This window comes from Liolophura sinensis, chromosome 2 (genome assembly GCF_032854445.1).
Source record: "Liolophura sinensis isolate JHLJ2023 chromosome 2, CUHK_Ljap_v2, whole genome shotgun sequence".
Classification (NCBI taxonomy): domain Eukaryota; kingdom Metazoa; phylum Mollusca; class Polyplacophora; order Chitonida; family Chitonidae; genus Liolophura; species Liolophura sinensis.
Genome location: NC_088296.1, coordinates 7059839 through 7079267, shown reverse-complemented (window position 1 = coordinate 7079267; position 19429 = coordinate 7059839). Strand labels below are relative to the sequence as shown.

Genomic DNA, 19429 nt, shown 5'->3' with positions numbered 1-19429 from the left:
CCAACATGAGCTCGACTTGAACTCACAGCGACCGCAATGGTGAGAGGTCCTGGGTCATTACGCTGCCCTAACCAACTGAGCCACAGAGGCCCCGTTTTGGGCATATAGCCGTCAGTGTTTGAGTATTAGCCATGAGAGCACAACACTAGGCCTAATAATATAATATACAGGGCTGCCGATGCCCATGTGTACAATTCATCAGTTTGGGCTCAACACTGGTGGTACTACATTTATATCAGCTCACATATATAGTTATACCTAAACGAAAAGATTTATTTATTCATTGTTTGCATGACTGATTGAGTCAATTCGCTTTTTAAGTATGCACTTCATGCGCATATTTGACATATTTATTTATTTGATTGGTGTTTTACGCATACTCAAGAATATTTCACTTATACGACGGCGGCCAGCATTCTGGTGGGAGGAAAACGGACAGAGCTCTTGGAAACCCACGACCGAACCCACCCCAAAATAGACAAGACCACACAAACGTACATGTTTATATGAATCGATAGAGTATGCCACAAGGAGTTTAAAAAGCATTCTATATTATTTTTGTAATGTTGCTTAGTCAAGATATCGCAGTTCAAAGAAAGCAAAATTGCAGACATTGAGAAAATCAAAAGTTCCTCCATGTTATCAGTTTTGATCCAACCAGGCTCGAGTTATCTCGACAACCTGAGAACGCAGCTGTTTCCGCTTACGTCACCCGCAACCTCTTTTTTTGAACCATATGTGCGTGCATGGGGTACGAGTCACGCGACATGTGTTTCCGGTTGCTCTAATATTGCATATCGTAAGGCCTTGCAAGAATTCCAGATTAAAATGTATTTATAACGTCAGCAAGCGCGTCACAAAAAATGTCTGTGACTGTATGGCTTGTTAGCTACATGTTGGCCCCGCTACCGTTTGTTCATCATATTGATGATAGACGTCGCACTAATATAATTTCGAGGCAACACATGGGTTATAGGTCATGTAAGACGTCGGTGTATAGACTATCGTGTGGAAGGGGTATAGGGTTGTGATATGGAAAGTGGGGGGGGGGGGGCTGGTTGCACCAGTACTTTTATGAGAAACAGTCGACTCAACGAGAGCTGGATTGAACACGCGACCTATATAGTTAACGTGTGTGATAGCTCAGCATTTCCCACCTATACAAGTCGGTTCCTAGCTGTCTATAAAAACACATCACATCTGTTTCTACCCCTGTTCCTATATAACTCGATTAAAAGTCAAAACAAAGTCCTCGTGGGCCTACACTACTCTCTAAAAGCGACTAGGTACAAATTTGCACACTTACATAGACATGTATGCACTCAAAAAATTAATCTGTTAATGTTAACATAATTGTAACATAATACTGTGTCATATTCAACATCATGTCCTGTAAGTCTAATAGAATTTTTATGTTGAGTTAATAGAATGTAACATAATACTGTGTCATATTCAACATAATGTCCTGTAAGTCTAATAGAATTTTTATGTTGAATTAATAGAATATAACATACTACTGTGTCATATTCAACATAATGTCCTGTAAGTCTAATAGAATTTAATTAATAGACTATATATTTATATTTCACAGAATAATCTGTTGCAATAGCAGAAGACGTCGTAACAACACTCTGACAACAGACTTTCTGTTAAAATTAAAGGATTATTTTTAGTGTCCTCTCTACAAGCGATCATAGGTACAAATTAACACCAAGACATGTACATAGTACACGATTTGTAGAGCACACTTGTAATGTTGAAAACTGTCCATTTTTGTGTAGGCCTACTGCTGGTGAACAAAATTATTTGCGTGTACATTTTCGCTACTCTACTGTGTACCACCCATACATGAATACAGGGGTAGTTTTTAGAGAGTAGTAAAATGAATGTATAGCCTATAACCTTTGACATTTGTATGAAACTCGCATGTGTACATGTACATATTGAACCCTGGCGTCATTGTCGGCCATTGTATTCATGTATATTTTGCGTGCATTTTTTTCCGCTTCAGGAAAGCATTGTTAATCACTTTCTAAGTTGTGCTATGTAAGGCCGGTTACAACCTTCTTAACACAGCCTCTATACGTGTGCATATGAATACTGTCGATGTGTTTATATATACACGTTTAAAACACGTTTAAAACAGCGGATCTTGATATTCTGGATACACTCAAAAAAATCTGTTAAATTTAACAGAAAGTGTGTTGTCTGAGTAATGCTACAATGTACTCTAAAATGAAATTACAGCAGATTATTCTGTTAAATATACATATTTAAGACAGTCGACATGGGCGACTCTTCAAAAGTGAGTGTAAAAATATGTGTACCAATTTGCACAAATGGAAGACGAGTGGTGCTTTGGGATAAAAAAAAACACATCTGAGGTAAACTGACTACAAGCCGTACTTCGATTCGCTCGTAGTACGTGTGACCATTAACCAAATATCAGACTCTCGTGGCTACATGCTCTTGTTTTACTCTCTATGCTGTACAGTGTTCTGTATGCTGTGCCCCTGGTACGTCATCATTATGTAACTACACTTTTAATGTTTACCATATTATGTTCACATCGCGCACTACACAATCACATGTGTAAAAACCGGTACATATATTTGCTTTTTGAAGTAGGTGCATATACTACCGTTTTAGAACTATCAAATACCTCATCGAATATCTACTATATGCACTCCAGATATTGGATGATACCGTTATCAATGAGACAGTATCTACTACATGCAATCCAGATATTGGATGATACCTGTATTAATGAGACAATATTTACTACATGCAATCCAGATATTGGATGATACCTGTATTAATGAGACAATATCTACTACATGCAATCCAGATATTGGATGATACCTGTATTAATGAGACAATATCTACTGTATGCATTCCAGATACTGGATGATACCTGTATTAATGAGACAATATCTACTACATGCAGTCCAGATATTGGATGATACCTGTATTAATGAGACAATATCTACTATATGCATTCCAGATACTGGATGATACCGTTATCAATGAGACAGTATCTACTACATGCAATCCAGATATTGGATGATACCTGTATTAATGAGACAATATTTACTACATGCAATCCAGATATTGGATGATACCTGTATTAATGAGACAATATCTACTACATGCAATCCAGATATTGGATGATACCTGTATTAATGAGACAATATCTACTACATGCAATCCAGATATTGGATGATACCTGTATTAATGAGACAATATCTACTACATGCAATCCAGATATTGGATGATACCTGTATTAATGAGACAGTATCTACTATATGCATTCCAGATACTGGATGATACCTGTATTAATGAGACAATATCTACTACATGCAATCCAGATATTGGATGATACCGTTATCATTGAGGTTTTAAATTCTTCGTTGCTTGGTATCAATATACGTGACAATAAAATCGCGTCGGTTACTAGTATGTTCACACATACACGACTGTGAATCCAAGAGTGAGAATCGAATCTATATGCGTCGAAATAGACATTCGGGTACTCGCTGTCAACCAAGATGGACGTTCTTGGTCAATATCCCTAGGGCCAATTCCCAAAACGACGTATAACACAAACCACCAAAGAACTAAGAAAGAATATGAAGTACAAAAACAGGACGGAATCATACAAAGGGAAGCAGCCAACGTGCAGTTTTCCGTGAGGTTGGAAAGACGCAAGGTATATTCTAGCCTACTGAGTGAAATCAGTATTCAAATCGTGTACCACGCTAGAATATAAGTTGTCGATAATACAATAAGTATCTCAGTTGCGCTTTGATTGCAACTGTTCATATATACAACGCGGCGATTTAATTCAACACGATGAACATACGGCCTCTAGCCCCCAGTAAAGCGGAAATGGACACAATGATGAAGATAGATTAAATTGTGACGTTGATTCAAATTGTCATATGAGACACAGGATCTAACAAATGCTGTCACACGAAATATGTACACGTCATGTGCAGGACACTTCGATATATTGCTGTCCATGTAAGGATAATTTACAATCACAAAATTAAAACTATCCCTCCTGGCGTACAGTACGTACAGCGTACACGTATAGGCCCCGACCGCCTGGAGAGTCTGTGGTTTCCTTTCAGTCTAGCAAAGGTGGATATATATCGAAGGAATTCAATGTAGTTGAGGTTTATTGATAAAACACTCGGAAGGAATAGTCAAACCTCATTGTTGTATAAAGACATTTTTAATGAATTCATTGAATGGATTTGTCACAGAATCCTTGATACCTATATCTACGATTCAGCATACATCTGTTAACTTCCACACTAGTCAAATTTTATGCCGAAAGCGACGTATAACGAAAGTCAATGGGTCAGGTAACACACATAGATTTATTTATTTTTTTTTATGACTTGTTTTCCTAAAATCCCTCTTTTGGGAAAGAATATCAAGATTCTCCGGAACATTCTAGACGCTTGCAGCGTGAATTTTTTTCTTTTTCCTTTGTTTTATATTTTCACAATATACTGAATGTGTGTCTGCATTTCACGACACAGGAAAGTACCGCAAATATTTCATAAAGATAAATGGAGTAGGTCTTAAAAAAAACTCTTACAAATAGATCTTACAGATCGTACAAATGCAATATCTGCTGTGGGTTTACGAGATTGACCTACCGTGCATAATATAGATGTAAATTTGCAATCATGGATGTTGTATATTTAAATGGATTTCCACATTTGAGCAAAAACACCTTGCCTATGTGCAACCAAGCAACTGGATGTAACTTTAGAGTAAGAATTGGTTATCTAGAAAAAAGTTCACTGTCGCGCAAACTAATAGCAAATTTTGCTATACAAAAACATATTTGTTCTTACACCTTAGGCCTTACATAATGGTTGGTCTTTAGTGTGTTTTTTTTTCTCTCAGTTTGTTTCGAGGCATAAATTACACAGCAATGAGGTTTGGCCGTTCCCTCTGGAGTATATTGATGTGTATGATCAGGGCATATAAGAAGGGAAAATAATAATACATAACCTGCCATATACATGTAATAAAAACAAATACAAAAACTAAAAAAGGGAAAACAAAAGTAGCATAACAATATTGGTGTAAATGAGGTTTTTATTAATATATCATGGTGTTTCCCCAGGTGATTTTTTTATACATAAATATATACAAAATGTTAATATTTACAAACAATATGTATATAACAGTACTTCTGTCAGCTCTCACAGATGTTGCCGATACAATCTTGAGACAAGACAGTATTAAGAGTTAAAGATATACAAATGTGGTTAGGAACATTTGCAATATAACAAATACAATAAATGATCACAACTATCATGATTAAATGAAGAAATCAAGATCAGCATTGTTTTTATAAAATAAAAGAGTCAACCTCCTAAATTCCATGGATAAAATATTTTTTTAATCAGCTGAAAATTGATGCTGTCGTGAGGAAGTTTGAAGCTGGCTTTTACCAGACAATGCCGCATACATTACCTTTTAATAATAATTGTTTATTTAGTGTACACTGCAAGATGTCTTCCATTGATTATTATTATTAAAAACAGAAAATACTAAAAATAAAAGAGAGAAGATAAAAGGTAAGATGAAACTGAGGCAAGCTGTTGGCAGAAGCAAATGGAAGATTTTGTTCTCCAGGATAGTGGCTATGTTCGATTTAATGGATTTAAACACAACGCACAAATTCCCCCCCCCCCTCCCCCCAAAAAATCAACCACACCAAGTCATGTGAAAATACACCACCCATGCGAGATCCAGCGTCAACGTCCATTCAGATGAGATGAAGCAATGCCATACGTGAATTCTATACATTCACATGCATGAACCACTTTGATTTTCAAAAAGATAACACATCATAAAACACATTTTCTTCAAAAAAACACGTTCTTCTGCACGCCAGGTATCAAGAAATATTCATCTTTCTAAACATTTTGAGATAGAGACAAATTAAAATACCACAAATGTATTTAATCCCATTATCAGGGGGTCAATACTTTAGTTCATCACATGTCACGGTTGAGTAAACATGACTAGTGGATTATATTAACAAAAACTATCAGAAATCATGTACACTTTACAAAAATGAACTCGTAATTATACATATATATTTTGGATGCAGAGTAAAGACCCCTTTCAACAGAGACAGTATAGCGTGACTGGCTATACTATGCAATTTTGCAACACTATATTTATGTCTTTGCAATTATATATTTACCTTGCAAATGGATTCTCCTCTCTGCAATGGTTTATGTGCATTTACACAGATGGGAAACATGATTTATTGCAACGTCCATTCATGAGTAGTTTTCTTGTTTTTCATCAAGAAAACAGCATAACAGCAGCCTTTTCTGTCAATGGAAGCAGTGAATCCACTTAGCAAAAAATCTTTAAGTAGACATAAGAAAGTCAATCTTGTCCCTCAGTATCTATTCCCTCAAGGGAATTTTCCTTTTCTTTTTAAATAGAAGGCTCTTCAACTTTTCTTGTGACAGAGAGACTTTTTACACCACAAGACGTTTTTTGAGAAAAAAATTTTTTGGCTACCCAGAACTCTTGACACACGAATGCCCTATCCAAGTGACTTCACCACCTACTTGTATGTTATACGTGACTTCGCCACCTACTGGTATGTTTCAAGTGACTTCAAAATCTACCAGTAGGCCAAAAGTGACTTCACCATCTAACGTTACAATAGAATACAAGTTACTTCACCAGTAGAGCCTTTCTTGTCAAAGGTGACTCCAACATGTAAGATTTCTTCAGCAAAAGCAACTTTTCAAGAACATATTTGCTACGTGTCTACCAAAAAACATTCTTTCTCTCCTGATATTTCTATTCTTTTTGTAACAGTTATTGCAACTTCTTGTGTTCCTTAAAAAAGTCACTCTTTGTGAATTTTTGCACAAACAGATTTCCCACAAATTAGGGAACAGAGTCACGAAAATATAGAAAACCATTCTTGTGAATAAAATTTTCCAGAAATTATTTGAATTATTTTCGTAAAAAATTCACCTAATATCGTGTGAAACGATACATAATCCACTTCTGTAAAATTTTAGACAGATTAGTAATGCACTGTCCTGAATAAACATGTTTTAAACCTAATAACAATACATATGTAAAACTGAGCGTACACTGATGCGATATAAAACGAGACAGCAGTGTATAAAAATGCATAGCTCACAAATATATTACACCAAATAGCACTTTAAAATGCATAGCTTCCAAATGTACATAACATTCCATACACACTGAGAAAAAAAAAAACTCTTTTTTATACCATACAAAAAAAAAAGACATACACACTTTATAATACACATTCACACATGCAATCCCATGATATTATACATTTATAGCATTTTATATTGCATTTTATAAGAATAAAAACGATGCACAAAATGAGAAAACAGAAATGCTGAATTATCATTTCAGCATTTCTCGTGAATGCTCCAAAACTCCCAGTAGCAATACTGTGTCGTCTCTACCTCCTCTGAGACAGAATGGATTTGTCCACTTTTATGTTTATACATGCATATTACATGTTGCTCTCAGACCTTCCATTTGCTTGTTGTGGGTGGAAGGAGCTGCTTGTGAATTCTTTTTCTTTGAATGCTGAAAACTCAGTTTCCTGAAGGTAAAAAAAAAACAGTAAAAAATAATCCATATTATTTTACCAAAACAATAAGAACATTATAGCAGGAACAATGGTAAATTGTCTTCTCACTTCATCCCTATTATTTTTTTATCTGCCTTTCTCTGGGTTCAATATTGTTCCAAAAGATCTGGGTGGATCACAAAAGTGGTCTTCTTGTATTAGTCACAGGTCACATTGCAGACATATCTATTGTGCTGCCTCCATAAAGTACCATGTTAATGACACCTCACATGACACCCAAACGAGTCGCAATGACATCAGACATGACCCCTCGCCAAGTATACTGATATCAGACATGACTCCACACCCAGTCAATGTATGTGAATGCTGACACCAGGCATGACACCACAGCTAGTCACTGCACACTCTCACTAGACATGACATCACACCCAGTCATTGTATGCTGACACCAGACAGGATACCACACCAAGTCATGGTATACTTACACCTGACATGACATCCCAACTAGTCACTGCATAATGACACCAGGCATGACACCCCACAGCACACCCTAGTCACACACTTTATCCCAACACAGACATGATACCTCACTCAATCACTCAACATATGAGTGCCAAGTGATGGAAACACCTAGTTTGTCAGTTACAGTTTATCCCTTAAAGGCAAAGATTTCTAAAAATCACAGTATTTATCACTGAATATATCATTTAAAACTATGCATAAAATATACTTCCATTTACTTTTTTTCAGATTTTTGTGAAAAAAGTTAAAGGTGTTTAAACATTTCAATTCTAAGGTGGGCTTTATGGACCATACCACCAGGGTTTTGGAACACTGACATCACACGAAGTTTTTCCACTTCTATTCACAACCCTGAAGGTTGGAATAACTCTTTTTACCCATGAATAAAAGATTACTGAAACATTGTTTCCAAAAATTCCTTCCTTTTTTTTAACATTAAAAACAAAAGGTCATGTGACGTCAGAGTTTCTGGATACCGTTAGTATGGCACATAATGGCCACCATAGTATTAAAATATTTGAATGCCTATCAACACTCTTAAAAAAGATCTGAAAATTAAAATGAGTTTTTTTAAGGCACAGTTTTCAGCTGTCTGTACCATGAACTTTATTACAAATTTTAGCTTTCTTTTACTCTGAGATCAAGCTTGTGATACCAAACAACAGAGGATTGACCAAGGTGACCATTTTCGTATGTTCAGGATAAACCACCGACCTTTGGCAAGTTACTGACAAACTTCACCACATGTGACACAGACATGCACACCATACTGATGAAAGCCAAGTGGCCTTATGACAAACGTAAGACTGCACAAACAGCCACACGAGCGTCATCTACTGCTCATTGTCACCATGGCCCCACAAGCAGTAAGAACGGAGGAATCCACAAATTCCCTGCCCATGTTCCGGTTTTGAACCCTCACCTGGTGTGTCCTAGCAGTTGAAAGGTAAAAACCTTTATTAACCACTAGGCCACGGCCCACTCCCAATATGTATAACAGAATATAACAGAACCATATCAGCAACATTTCCATTCCATGTATACTTACAGCATGCAACAGTCCCATGTAGTTAAGATCATAAAGAAGTAGTTTTATCCTAGGGAAGCAAACAAACATACATTGACGTAAGACAAGAGGCATGCGTGACAAAAACAGGTATGGACATAAAAATACCACATACCACAAAAAACATGTATACACATACAGTATTAAGCTCTGGGTCTACGGTTCAGTGGTTAGGATGAAGACAACCCAACTCTGAATTAAGTGTCACCAGTAGGGTCTTAAAAACATGTCTTTTTCCCAATTACATGTACAATGTATATCATTTACTCTTTTTCCCAATCACACATACATGCATGTCTTTACCCTTTTTCCCAACCACACATACATGCATACCTTTACTCTTTTCCCCAACCACACATACATGCCTACCTTTACTCTTTTCCCCAACCACGCATACATGCCTACCTTTACTCTTTTCCCCAACCACACATACATGCATACCTTTACTCTTTTCCCCAACCACACATACATGCATACCTTTACTCTTTTCCCCAACCACAAATACATGCATACCTTTACTCTTTTCCCCAACCACACATACATGCCTACCTTTACTCTTTTTCCCAACCACACATACATGCATGTCTTTATTCTTTCTCCCAACCACATATACATGCATACCTTTACTCTTTTTCCTAACCACACATACATGCATGTCTTTATTCAAAATGTACCTGTAACCATGTTTGAGTGCAAATGCACGTATATGTTGTTACTGATTAATAGTAGTAATAATAGTTTTACTCTTTCTACAAACAGCCAGGGTATCTCTACTGTTGTTTATCTCTACTGTTGTTTATCTCCCCTCTTGCTTGTCTCTACTGTTGTTTATCTCCACTGTTGTTTATCTCCACTGGTGTTTATCTCCACTGTTGTTTATCTCCACTCTTGCTTGTCTCTACTGTTGTTTATCTCCACTGGTGTTTATCTCTACTGTTGTTCATCTCCACTCTTGCTTGTCTCTACTGTTGTTTATCTCCACTCTTGCTTGTCTCTACTGTTGTTTATCTCCACTCTTTCTTATCTCTACTGTTGTTTATCTCCACTCTTGCTTGTCTCTACTGTTGTTTATCTCCACTGTTGTTTATCTCCACTGGTGTTTATCTCTACTGTTGTTTATCTCCACTCTTGCTTGTCTCTACTGTTGTTTATCTCCACTGATGTTTATCTCCACTGGTGTTTATCTCTACTGTTGTTCATCTCCACTCTTGCTTATCTCTACTGTTGTTTATCTCCACTCTTGCTTGTCTCTACTGTTGTTTATCTCCACTGGTGTTTATCTCTACTGTTGTTCATCTCCACTCTTGCTTATCTCTACTGTTGTTTATCTCCACTCTTGCTTGTCTCTACTGTTGTTTATCTCCACTGGTGTTTATCTCTACTGTTGTTTATCTCCACTCTTGCTTGTCTCTACTGTTGTTTATCTCCACTGATGTTTATCTCCACTGGTGTTTATCTCTACTGTTGTTCATCTCCACTCTTGCTTATCTCTACTGTTGTTTATCTCCACTCTTGCTTGTCTCTACTGTTGTTTATCTCCACTCTTGCTTGGCTCTACTGTTGTTTATCTCCACTCTTGCTTGTCTCTACTGTTGTTTATCTCCACTGGTGTTTATCTCCACTGGTGTTTATCTCTACTGTTGTTTGTCTCTACTGTTCTTTATCTCGAATGGTGTTTATCTCCACTGGTGTTTATCTCTACTGTTGTTTGCAAATAATATTCTAGTATTCTAATAATTGTCTAGTGTGTTTTTTAAATTCAATTATAATGCAATTTCCAAAATTTTCCCAAACGAAACACAAAGAATAATTTTCTTTAAAATTTAAATCTGTTCCAAAATTCTTTACTCATCTGTTTAAATTTATTTATTTATTTGATTGGTGTTTTACACCGTACTCAAGAATATTTCACTTATACGACTGCGGCCACCTGTTTAAAAGGTGTATTTTTAGAAGTAAGCTAAGGTTATCTTAGAAAATTGCTAATGACAAGTTTCAGAGCTAAAGGGGCATAAGACAAATTTTAAAATTTTGTAAACTTATTTTGAAAGCCCAGCATGAATGCTATGTATATTTTTGATCAATTCAGAGGTATTTTAAAAATTTTGGACTAATTAAATACAACAGACAACTTTGGCCAACTCAATCAAATATATCAGCTGAAAAATATCTACTGCATGTAAGATCGCTCAACATTTCTGTGATTTTCAAAGGATGATATTGCCGTCACTGAAAGGATGATATCATTTTTTTTTTAACATTCTGTTGTCGAGATATAACCTACATACTGCATGCTTTAGTAGGCCGGATCGCACTTCTCGTAGTTTCACGCCTCAAAAACTTATCTCTCCTTACATCACAGCTGCTGTCGTATAAAAGGGAGGTAATTCAGAGCAGGCCTATTTACATGTTAATATGTAGACCCCTGGACCAGCAGGATATATGGTATTATCTTAGAACAGTGTTTATTTAACCATCCCCAATCCCAGACATTCAATAAGACAAATCCGCATACCAAACAAAAGCACACAAACATACAGCCATGTTAACATCGTGCGATTTGTTGAAAGAACTTGTTGAATTGTACAACTGGAATAAAAATAGGACAAGTCTAGCCACGTTCAGAGAATGCGATTTGCTGAATTCTGCAAATGTAGCACAAGTCCTATTTTCATTTGACTGGTCGAATTCGGCAGGGTCAAATACAATTGCAGTGTAAACATGGCAATCCACAAGGAACTGTCACAGTTGTGAAACAAACTTATACTGTGCTCTCTGCATGGAGCTCATGTTCACAAGACTTGATGAGGATTTGGCTATAAAGTCTGTTTGTCACTGGTATGTTTGGTTGTCAATTATCCAACTTTGGCTGTCATTTGACTCATTTTGATCTTCATTTTTTCCATTTTGATTTCCAGTTATCCCATTTTGGTTTTCATATGTTCGTTGTTTATTATTTTGTCTCACACTGTTCCTCATTTGTACAAGTGCAGCTTTTATTTGTCCCATTTTGGTTGGCATTTGTCCCATTTTGGTTGGGATGTGTCTTTTTGTTTTTTTTGGTTGACATTTGTCCCATTTTGGTAGGCATTTGTCCATTTCCAAGTGTCACTTGCCCTACCAATTACATGTATATTGTCATCTGTCCTCTTCTGGATTCCAATATTTATTAAATTTTGATTTTTCATTGGCACTATTTTGGTTTTTCCAAGTCCCATTCTGGCAGTTTTTCATCCCATTTCTGTCACTGCTTGTCCTATGTCGGTTGTAATTGTGTCCTAAACGTGTATCTTGTCGCCAAATCCGTCATCTCAAGAAAGAGAATGCACATGTGTATAGTACTGTTTGCACTCAACACAAATCAACATCAACACAAATCAACATCCAACACAAATTAACACTCAACACAAATTATCAGCAATCATCAGCTCCATGCAAGTGTAAACAGATGGTACAGAACCCTGACATTTAAAACCAAGACAAAGCAATTATTATATCACTGCAATAGAACTAGGAGTGACCATAACTGATGACCATAACTGATGACCATAACTGATGACCATAAGTGATGACCATAAGTGATGACCATAACTGATGACCATAAGTGATGACCATAACTGATGACCATAACTGATGACCATAAGTAATGAAATCCTTGAGACTTACCAAGTCACCATTTCGTTTTCCGGCCTCAACATCATCATTTACATACATCCCTTCATTTATGTACGATAATTCTTCTCCACGTCGCAAGTCTTCTGAAGGAACTACTTTATTGGTGTTGGTATCAAAGGTACTGTCCCCATTGGCGGAAGGAGACGGACTATCAGCCCAACTACGTCTGTACCCAATGTCATCTGGGTCAGTGACGGGCAATTTGTACTTTTTATGTGTTCCTCTCTTGCAGCACTGTAATATATAGAGAAAAACAGTAGCTTTAAACTATTTTTTCACTTTATTGCAATGCCACATATTTTGTTAGCACCAATGAATTTTAAAGAAAAACTGACGGAAAGACAATTCTTTTTTATTTCAATATGACCCAATTATCACTGCAATAACATCCACTGATGACAACACAACAATGACATCCACTGATGATAACACTGCAATAACATCCACTGATGACAACACAACAATGACATCCACTGATGATAACACTGCAATAACATCCACTGATGACATCACTGCAATGACATCCACTGATGACAACACAACAATGACATTTACTGATGACAACACAACAATGACATTTACTGATGATAACAACAATGACATCCACTGATGACAACACAACAATGACATCCACTGATGATAACACTACAATGACATCCACTGATGATAACACTACAATGACATCCACTGATGATAACACTACAATGAGACCTACTGATGACAACACAACAATGACATTCACTGATAACACTGAAATGACATCCACAGATGACAACACAACAATGACATTTACTGATGACAACACAACAATGACATTTACTGATGATAACAACAATGACATCCACTGATGATAACACTACAATGACATCCACTGATGATAACACTACAATGAGACCTACTGATGACAACACAACAATGACATTCACTGATAACACTGAAATGACATCCACAGATGACAACACAACAATGACATCCACTGATGATAACACTACAATGACACCCACTGATGACAACACAACAATGACATTCACTGATGATAACACTGCAATGACATTTACTGATGATAACACTGAAATGACATCCACTGCTGATAACACAACAATGACATCCACTGATGACAACACTGCAATGACATTCACTGATAACACTGAAATGACATCCACAGATGACAACACAACAATGACATCCACTGATGATAACACTACAATGACACCCACTGATGACAACACAACAATGACATTCACTGATGATAACACTGCAATGACATCCACTGATGACAACACTGCAATGACATTCACTGATAACACTGAAATGACATCCACAGATGACAACACAACAATGACATCCACTGATGATAACACTACAATGACACCCACTGATGACAACACAACAATGACATTCACTGATGATAACACTGCAATGACATCCACAGATGACAACACAACAATGACATCCACTGATGATAATACTACAATGAAACCCACTGATGACAACACAACAATGACATCCACTGATGATAACACTGCAATAACATCCACTGATGACAACACAACAATGACATCCACTGATGACAACACTACAATGACATCCACTGATGATAACACAACAATGACATCCACTGATGATAACACTGCAATAACATCCACTGATGACATCACTGCAATGACATCCACTGATGACAACACAACAATGACATTTACTGATGACAACACAACAATGACATTTACTGATGATAACAACAATGACATCCACTGATGACAACACAACAATGACATCCACTGATGATAACACTACAATGACATCCACTGATGATAACACAACAATGACATCCACTGATGATAACACTGCAATAACATCCACTGATGACATCACTGCAATGACATCCACTGATGACAACACAACAATGACATTTACTGATGACAACACAACAATGACATTTACTGATGATAACAACAATGACATCCACTGATGACAACACAACAATGACATCCACTGATGATAACACTACAATGACATCCACTGATGATAACACTACAATGACATCCACTGATGATAACACTACAATGAGACCTACTGATGACAACACAACAATGACATTCACTGATAACACTGAAATGACATCCACAGATGACAACACAACAATGACATCCACTGATGATAACACTACAATGACACCCACTGATGACAACACAACAATGACATCCACTGATGATAACACTGCAATGACATTTACTGATGATAACACTGAAATGACATCCACTGCTGATAACACAACAATGACATCCACTGATGACAACACTGCAATGACATTCACTGATAACACTGAAATGACATCCACAGATGACAACACAACAATGACATCCACTGATGATAACACTACAATGACACCCACTGATGACAACACAACAATGACATTCACTGATGATAACACTGCAATGACATCCACAGATGACAACACAACAATGACATCCACTGATGATAATACTACAATGAAACCCACTGATGACAACACAACAATGACATCCACTGATGATAACACTACAATGACATTTACTGATGACAACACAACAATGACATCCACTGATGATAACACTACAATGACACCCACTGATGACAACACAACAATGACATCCACAGATGACAACACAACAATGACATCCACTGATAACACATCAATGACATCCACTGATGACAACACTGCAATGACAAACACCGAGACAACACAACAATGACATCCACTGATGATAACACTGCAATGACATCCACTGATGACAACACAACAGTGACATCCACTGATGATAACACAGCAATGACATCCACTGATGATAACACTGAAATGACATCCACTGATGATAACACTACAATGACATCCACTGAAGATAACACTACAATGACATCCACTGATGACAACACAACAAGGACATCCACTGATGACAACACTACAATGACATCCACAGATGACAACACAACAATGACATCCACTGATGATAACACTGCAAAGACAAACACCGATGATAACACAACAATGACATCCACTGATGATAACACTGCAATGACAACCACTGATAACATTACAATTACAACCACTGATGACAACACTGCAATGACATCCACTTATGACAACACTGCAATGATTTTCCAACAATCTTTTTTCAATTAAAATAACTAACTATTAATTCAGCTAGAGTAATAAATGTTGAGACCAATTTTTAGCTAAAATATTTTTTTCACAATGTATCCTTTTGTGTGTTCCATTTAGTAAATCTGCTGCATTTTCATACACTACCTTCTAAATTATCTGAAAGAATGTTGGAAAATCAAGTTACAAAGATACTGGAAACAAAAAAAAAACATTTTGTGTATACCCAAAGTAACTAAATAATTATAATCTGTAAAAGAAATGCTGTATACCTGAACGATTCAGAGAATCAATGTACACAGTACAAAAATAAACACAATCCATCATTTGGTTTGTGTATTCTCACAACAGTAAATACCCATCAAATACAGTATTCCATCAGTGAGTGCAATATATATACATGAATGCACAAAAAGTGAAATACATAATAACAAAATCAAAAACAAACAATGGAATAAAGTATTAAAACAATTTAAGTGTTAGTCTAAACTATTTAAAACAAACAAAAAAGGCTTTCAGAAGTAGGTAGAACTTTATGGTGAACGCTGAAAGGAAAGCTACAAATCTACGGTGTTGTTGTTGCACAACTACAAACATGTCTCTGGGAGTGATCTCCCTTGGATCAACATAAGTGATCTCCAAAGACGACGTTAATATAGGCCTCCCTTCCCAAATACAAATGATGTCATTAAATCTATAACTTGTAAAACACTGTTTTTTTTTTTTTAATTTCAAAAGTTATGACCCTCAAAACTTTACACATATGTGAGAAAGTGTTCTTCTTTGTGTTAACTCATCGTTAGGAATTGAAGAGTATTAATGATAATTGACATCAAGCAGTTTTGTCAGCAATAAAAGTAATTGATTAACAATAATAGTACTGGGTTAGCAATAATAGTACTGGGTTAGCAATAATAGTACTGGGTTAGCAATAATAGTACTGGGTTAGCAATAAAAGTACTGCATTTTAATAACAACAAAAGTACTGCAATTCCAATACATGTAGCAGGGTACAGGATTTTCAATAAAAGTAATAGATTAGCAATACAAGTAATAGATTTGCAATAAAAGTACTAGATTAGCAATAAAATGATAGTTCTGAACTATGGTTAAAATACACACAGGTATATTAGGATAAACTTATTACTGCTTATATGTGACTGGCGAGTTAAACAGTTAAACAAAAAAAGTTGTTACTTCTAATAATTGACACTGTAATTCTTCAACCTTTTCACATGTTTGCAACATGTTTATTCACGTACATTTCACAGGGGGGATTATTCTGTGTACACAAAATCTTACTTTTTCTGAATCCCCGAAATTTGACTTACCAGCTAATGTAGTTTTGTCTTCGAAATCAAATTAAAAAGGTGTGTAAACTGCACTGAAAGTTTCCCATTCATGTGTGAAAAGGTCAAGGAATTAAGGTATGCTGTGTTATATTAGTGTTATACTTTACTACTGCTATCTCACAACTACAGCTCTGCTTGACTGTAAGCTTATTGGCTGAGATCAAGTTAGTGGCTTTGGGGTTAAAGTGGCTTAATTCCATGACAAGCACTGAGCATTTGAGGCGTTTTCAAGCAGTGAAAAGCAAACTGCTAAAAGTCATGAATTCATTAAAGCCACTGACCTGTTGTCAAGGGGAACATGCATGCCACACCTCTTTAAAGCGATTTATCGCGAAAATTCGCGCCTTTTGTTTCCAATTTTCACGCCTACATGTACTTATGCTGACTTTAATACTCCAGGGCATATAATTTATTTTCCACAGCAACCATGTTACCATTATTCCGGATCAATTCTCGTTTTCTTCAAAAATACTTTTATATGAACCAAATTTCAAATATATCTTCTTTGGAATGCATATGATGAAAGCATCATTAAGTGCACATGTACCAGTATTACTGAGTACACATGTACTAGTATTACTGAGTACACATGTACCAGTATTATCGAGTACACCTATGATATTACCAACAGCACAACTTTCTCAACAATTATGGTGCATCTTCAAAGCGGAAAAAACACTTTACTGATAAATTTTAGCATCACACTGAATTGGATTCAATTACCTATTGCCATGATTTGCAAAATATATATGTATGATCATACTTTTGTAGAATGTATGAGAAGGTGTGACAGCAGCCTGCGGATGGTCATGGGTTTCCCCCAGACTCTATCCGGTTTCCTCCCACCATAATGTTGGCTGCCGTCGTATAAGTGAAATATTCTTGAGTACAGCACAAAACGCTAATCACAAAAATAAGTAAATTGCACAATGTAAACATCAACTGGAGTTAGATCCACTCCCAAACATGCAAATTAGTATCATGAGAACATAACAGTAAATTATCATATTACTGTGTGAATGGGTTATTGGGTTTATACATACACAGTGTTTCATATAAAGGTGTTTTGATTATAGTCCAATACTGTTATTAATTTTACAAGTCTAGCAATTTTAATAATTATTTTCCAGCCATGATATTCCTCTCCCTGAACTTCCATTGAGGAACAGGGGCTGATTCCACAAAGCTATTTCAAAACCTCGAAATTTTGAAAGCTATGTTTTTGGTACTAGAAACTGAAACGTAGACACATTTGCCCTGAGATAACAATGAGTTGACAAACAAAATTTTTAGGGTCTAAAAATTAGCCCTAAAGTTGGAATCGAACCCCTCGGTTTTATATTGTTTTATCAAGAACACTGTGTTCATTTTCCTTAATTAATTAAGTGCAACAGTTTTACATCTATACTTAGTCAACGTGTGTTTTAAACATATCTATAGATATGCGTATGTTGATTTAAATCCACAAATATACAATTCTGATGTATGTGCATCAACTACACTGTTGAACAAAGCCCTTTGGGTCTGCAGCAGTGAGATGGATGTATTTATGTGGTGGATTGGTTTTTTACCCCATACTCAAGAATATTTCACTTATATGACAGAAGCCAGCATTACGGTGGGAAGAAACCGGGCAGGGCCTGGAGGAAACCCACGACCATCCACAGGTTGTTGCCAGACCTTCCCACGTACGGCTGGAGAGGAAGTGATGGCAGTGCACCCATTACATGTGAAGTGTACAGTAAATATGGTACAGATAAGTGTACATGTACACAAATTACATGTGAAGTGTACAGTAAATACAGTAGAGGTAAAATGTACATGTACACAAATTACATGTGAAATATACAGTAAATACAGTTGTACAGTAAACACGGTACAGGTAAAGTGTACATGTACACAAATTACATGTGATGTGTACAGTAAATACAATTGTTCAGTAAATACAGTACAGGTAAAGTGTACATGTATACAAATTACATGTGACGCATGCAAACATTACATGTGAAATATACACACATCACATGTGGAGTGTA

At 36.3% G+C, this 19429-nt stretch overlaps 1 protein-coding gene across 1 annotated transcript in view; it reads right to left on the bottom strand.

The window, feature by feature from the left end:
- Positions 1 to 5768: 5768 nt before the first annotated feature.
- Positions 5769 to 19429, bottom strand: part of LOC135463070 (mucin-2-like) — a 37100-nt gene continuing 23439 nt past the window's right edge. The window contains exons 13-15 of the mRNA XM_064740389.1: positions 12894 to 13136; positions 9210 to 9258; positions 5769 to 7651 (exon numbers count right to left, since the gene is read on the bottom strand). Of these exons, the coding sequence (XP_064596459.1) occupies positions 9238 to 9258; positions 12894 to 13136 (264 nt within the window). The 3' untranslated portion in view covers positions 5769 to 7651; positions 9210 to 9237. The remainder of the gene's footprint in view (positions 7652 to 9209; positions 9259 to 12893; positions 13137 to 19429) is intronic.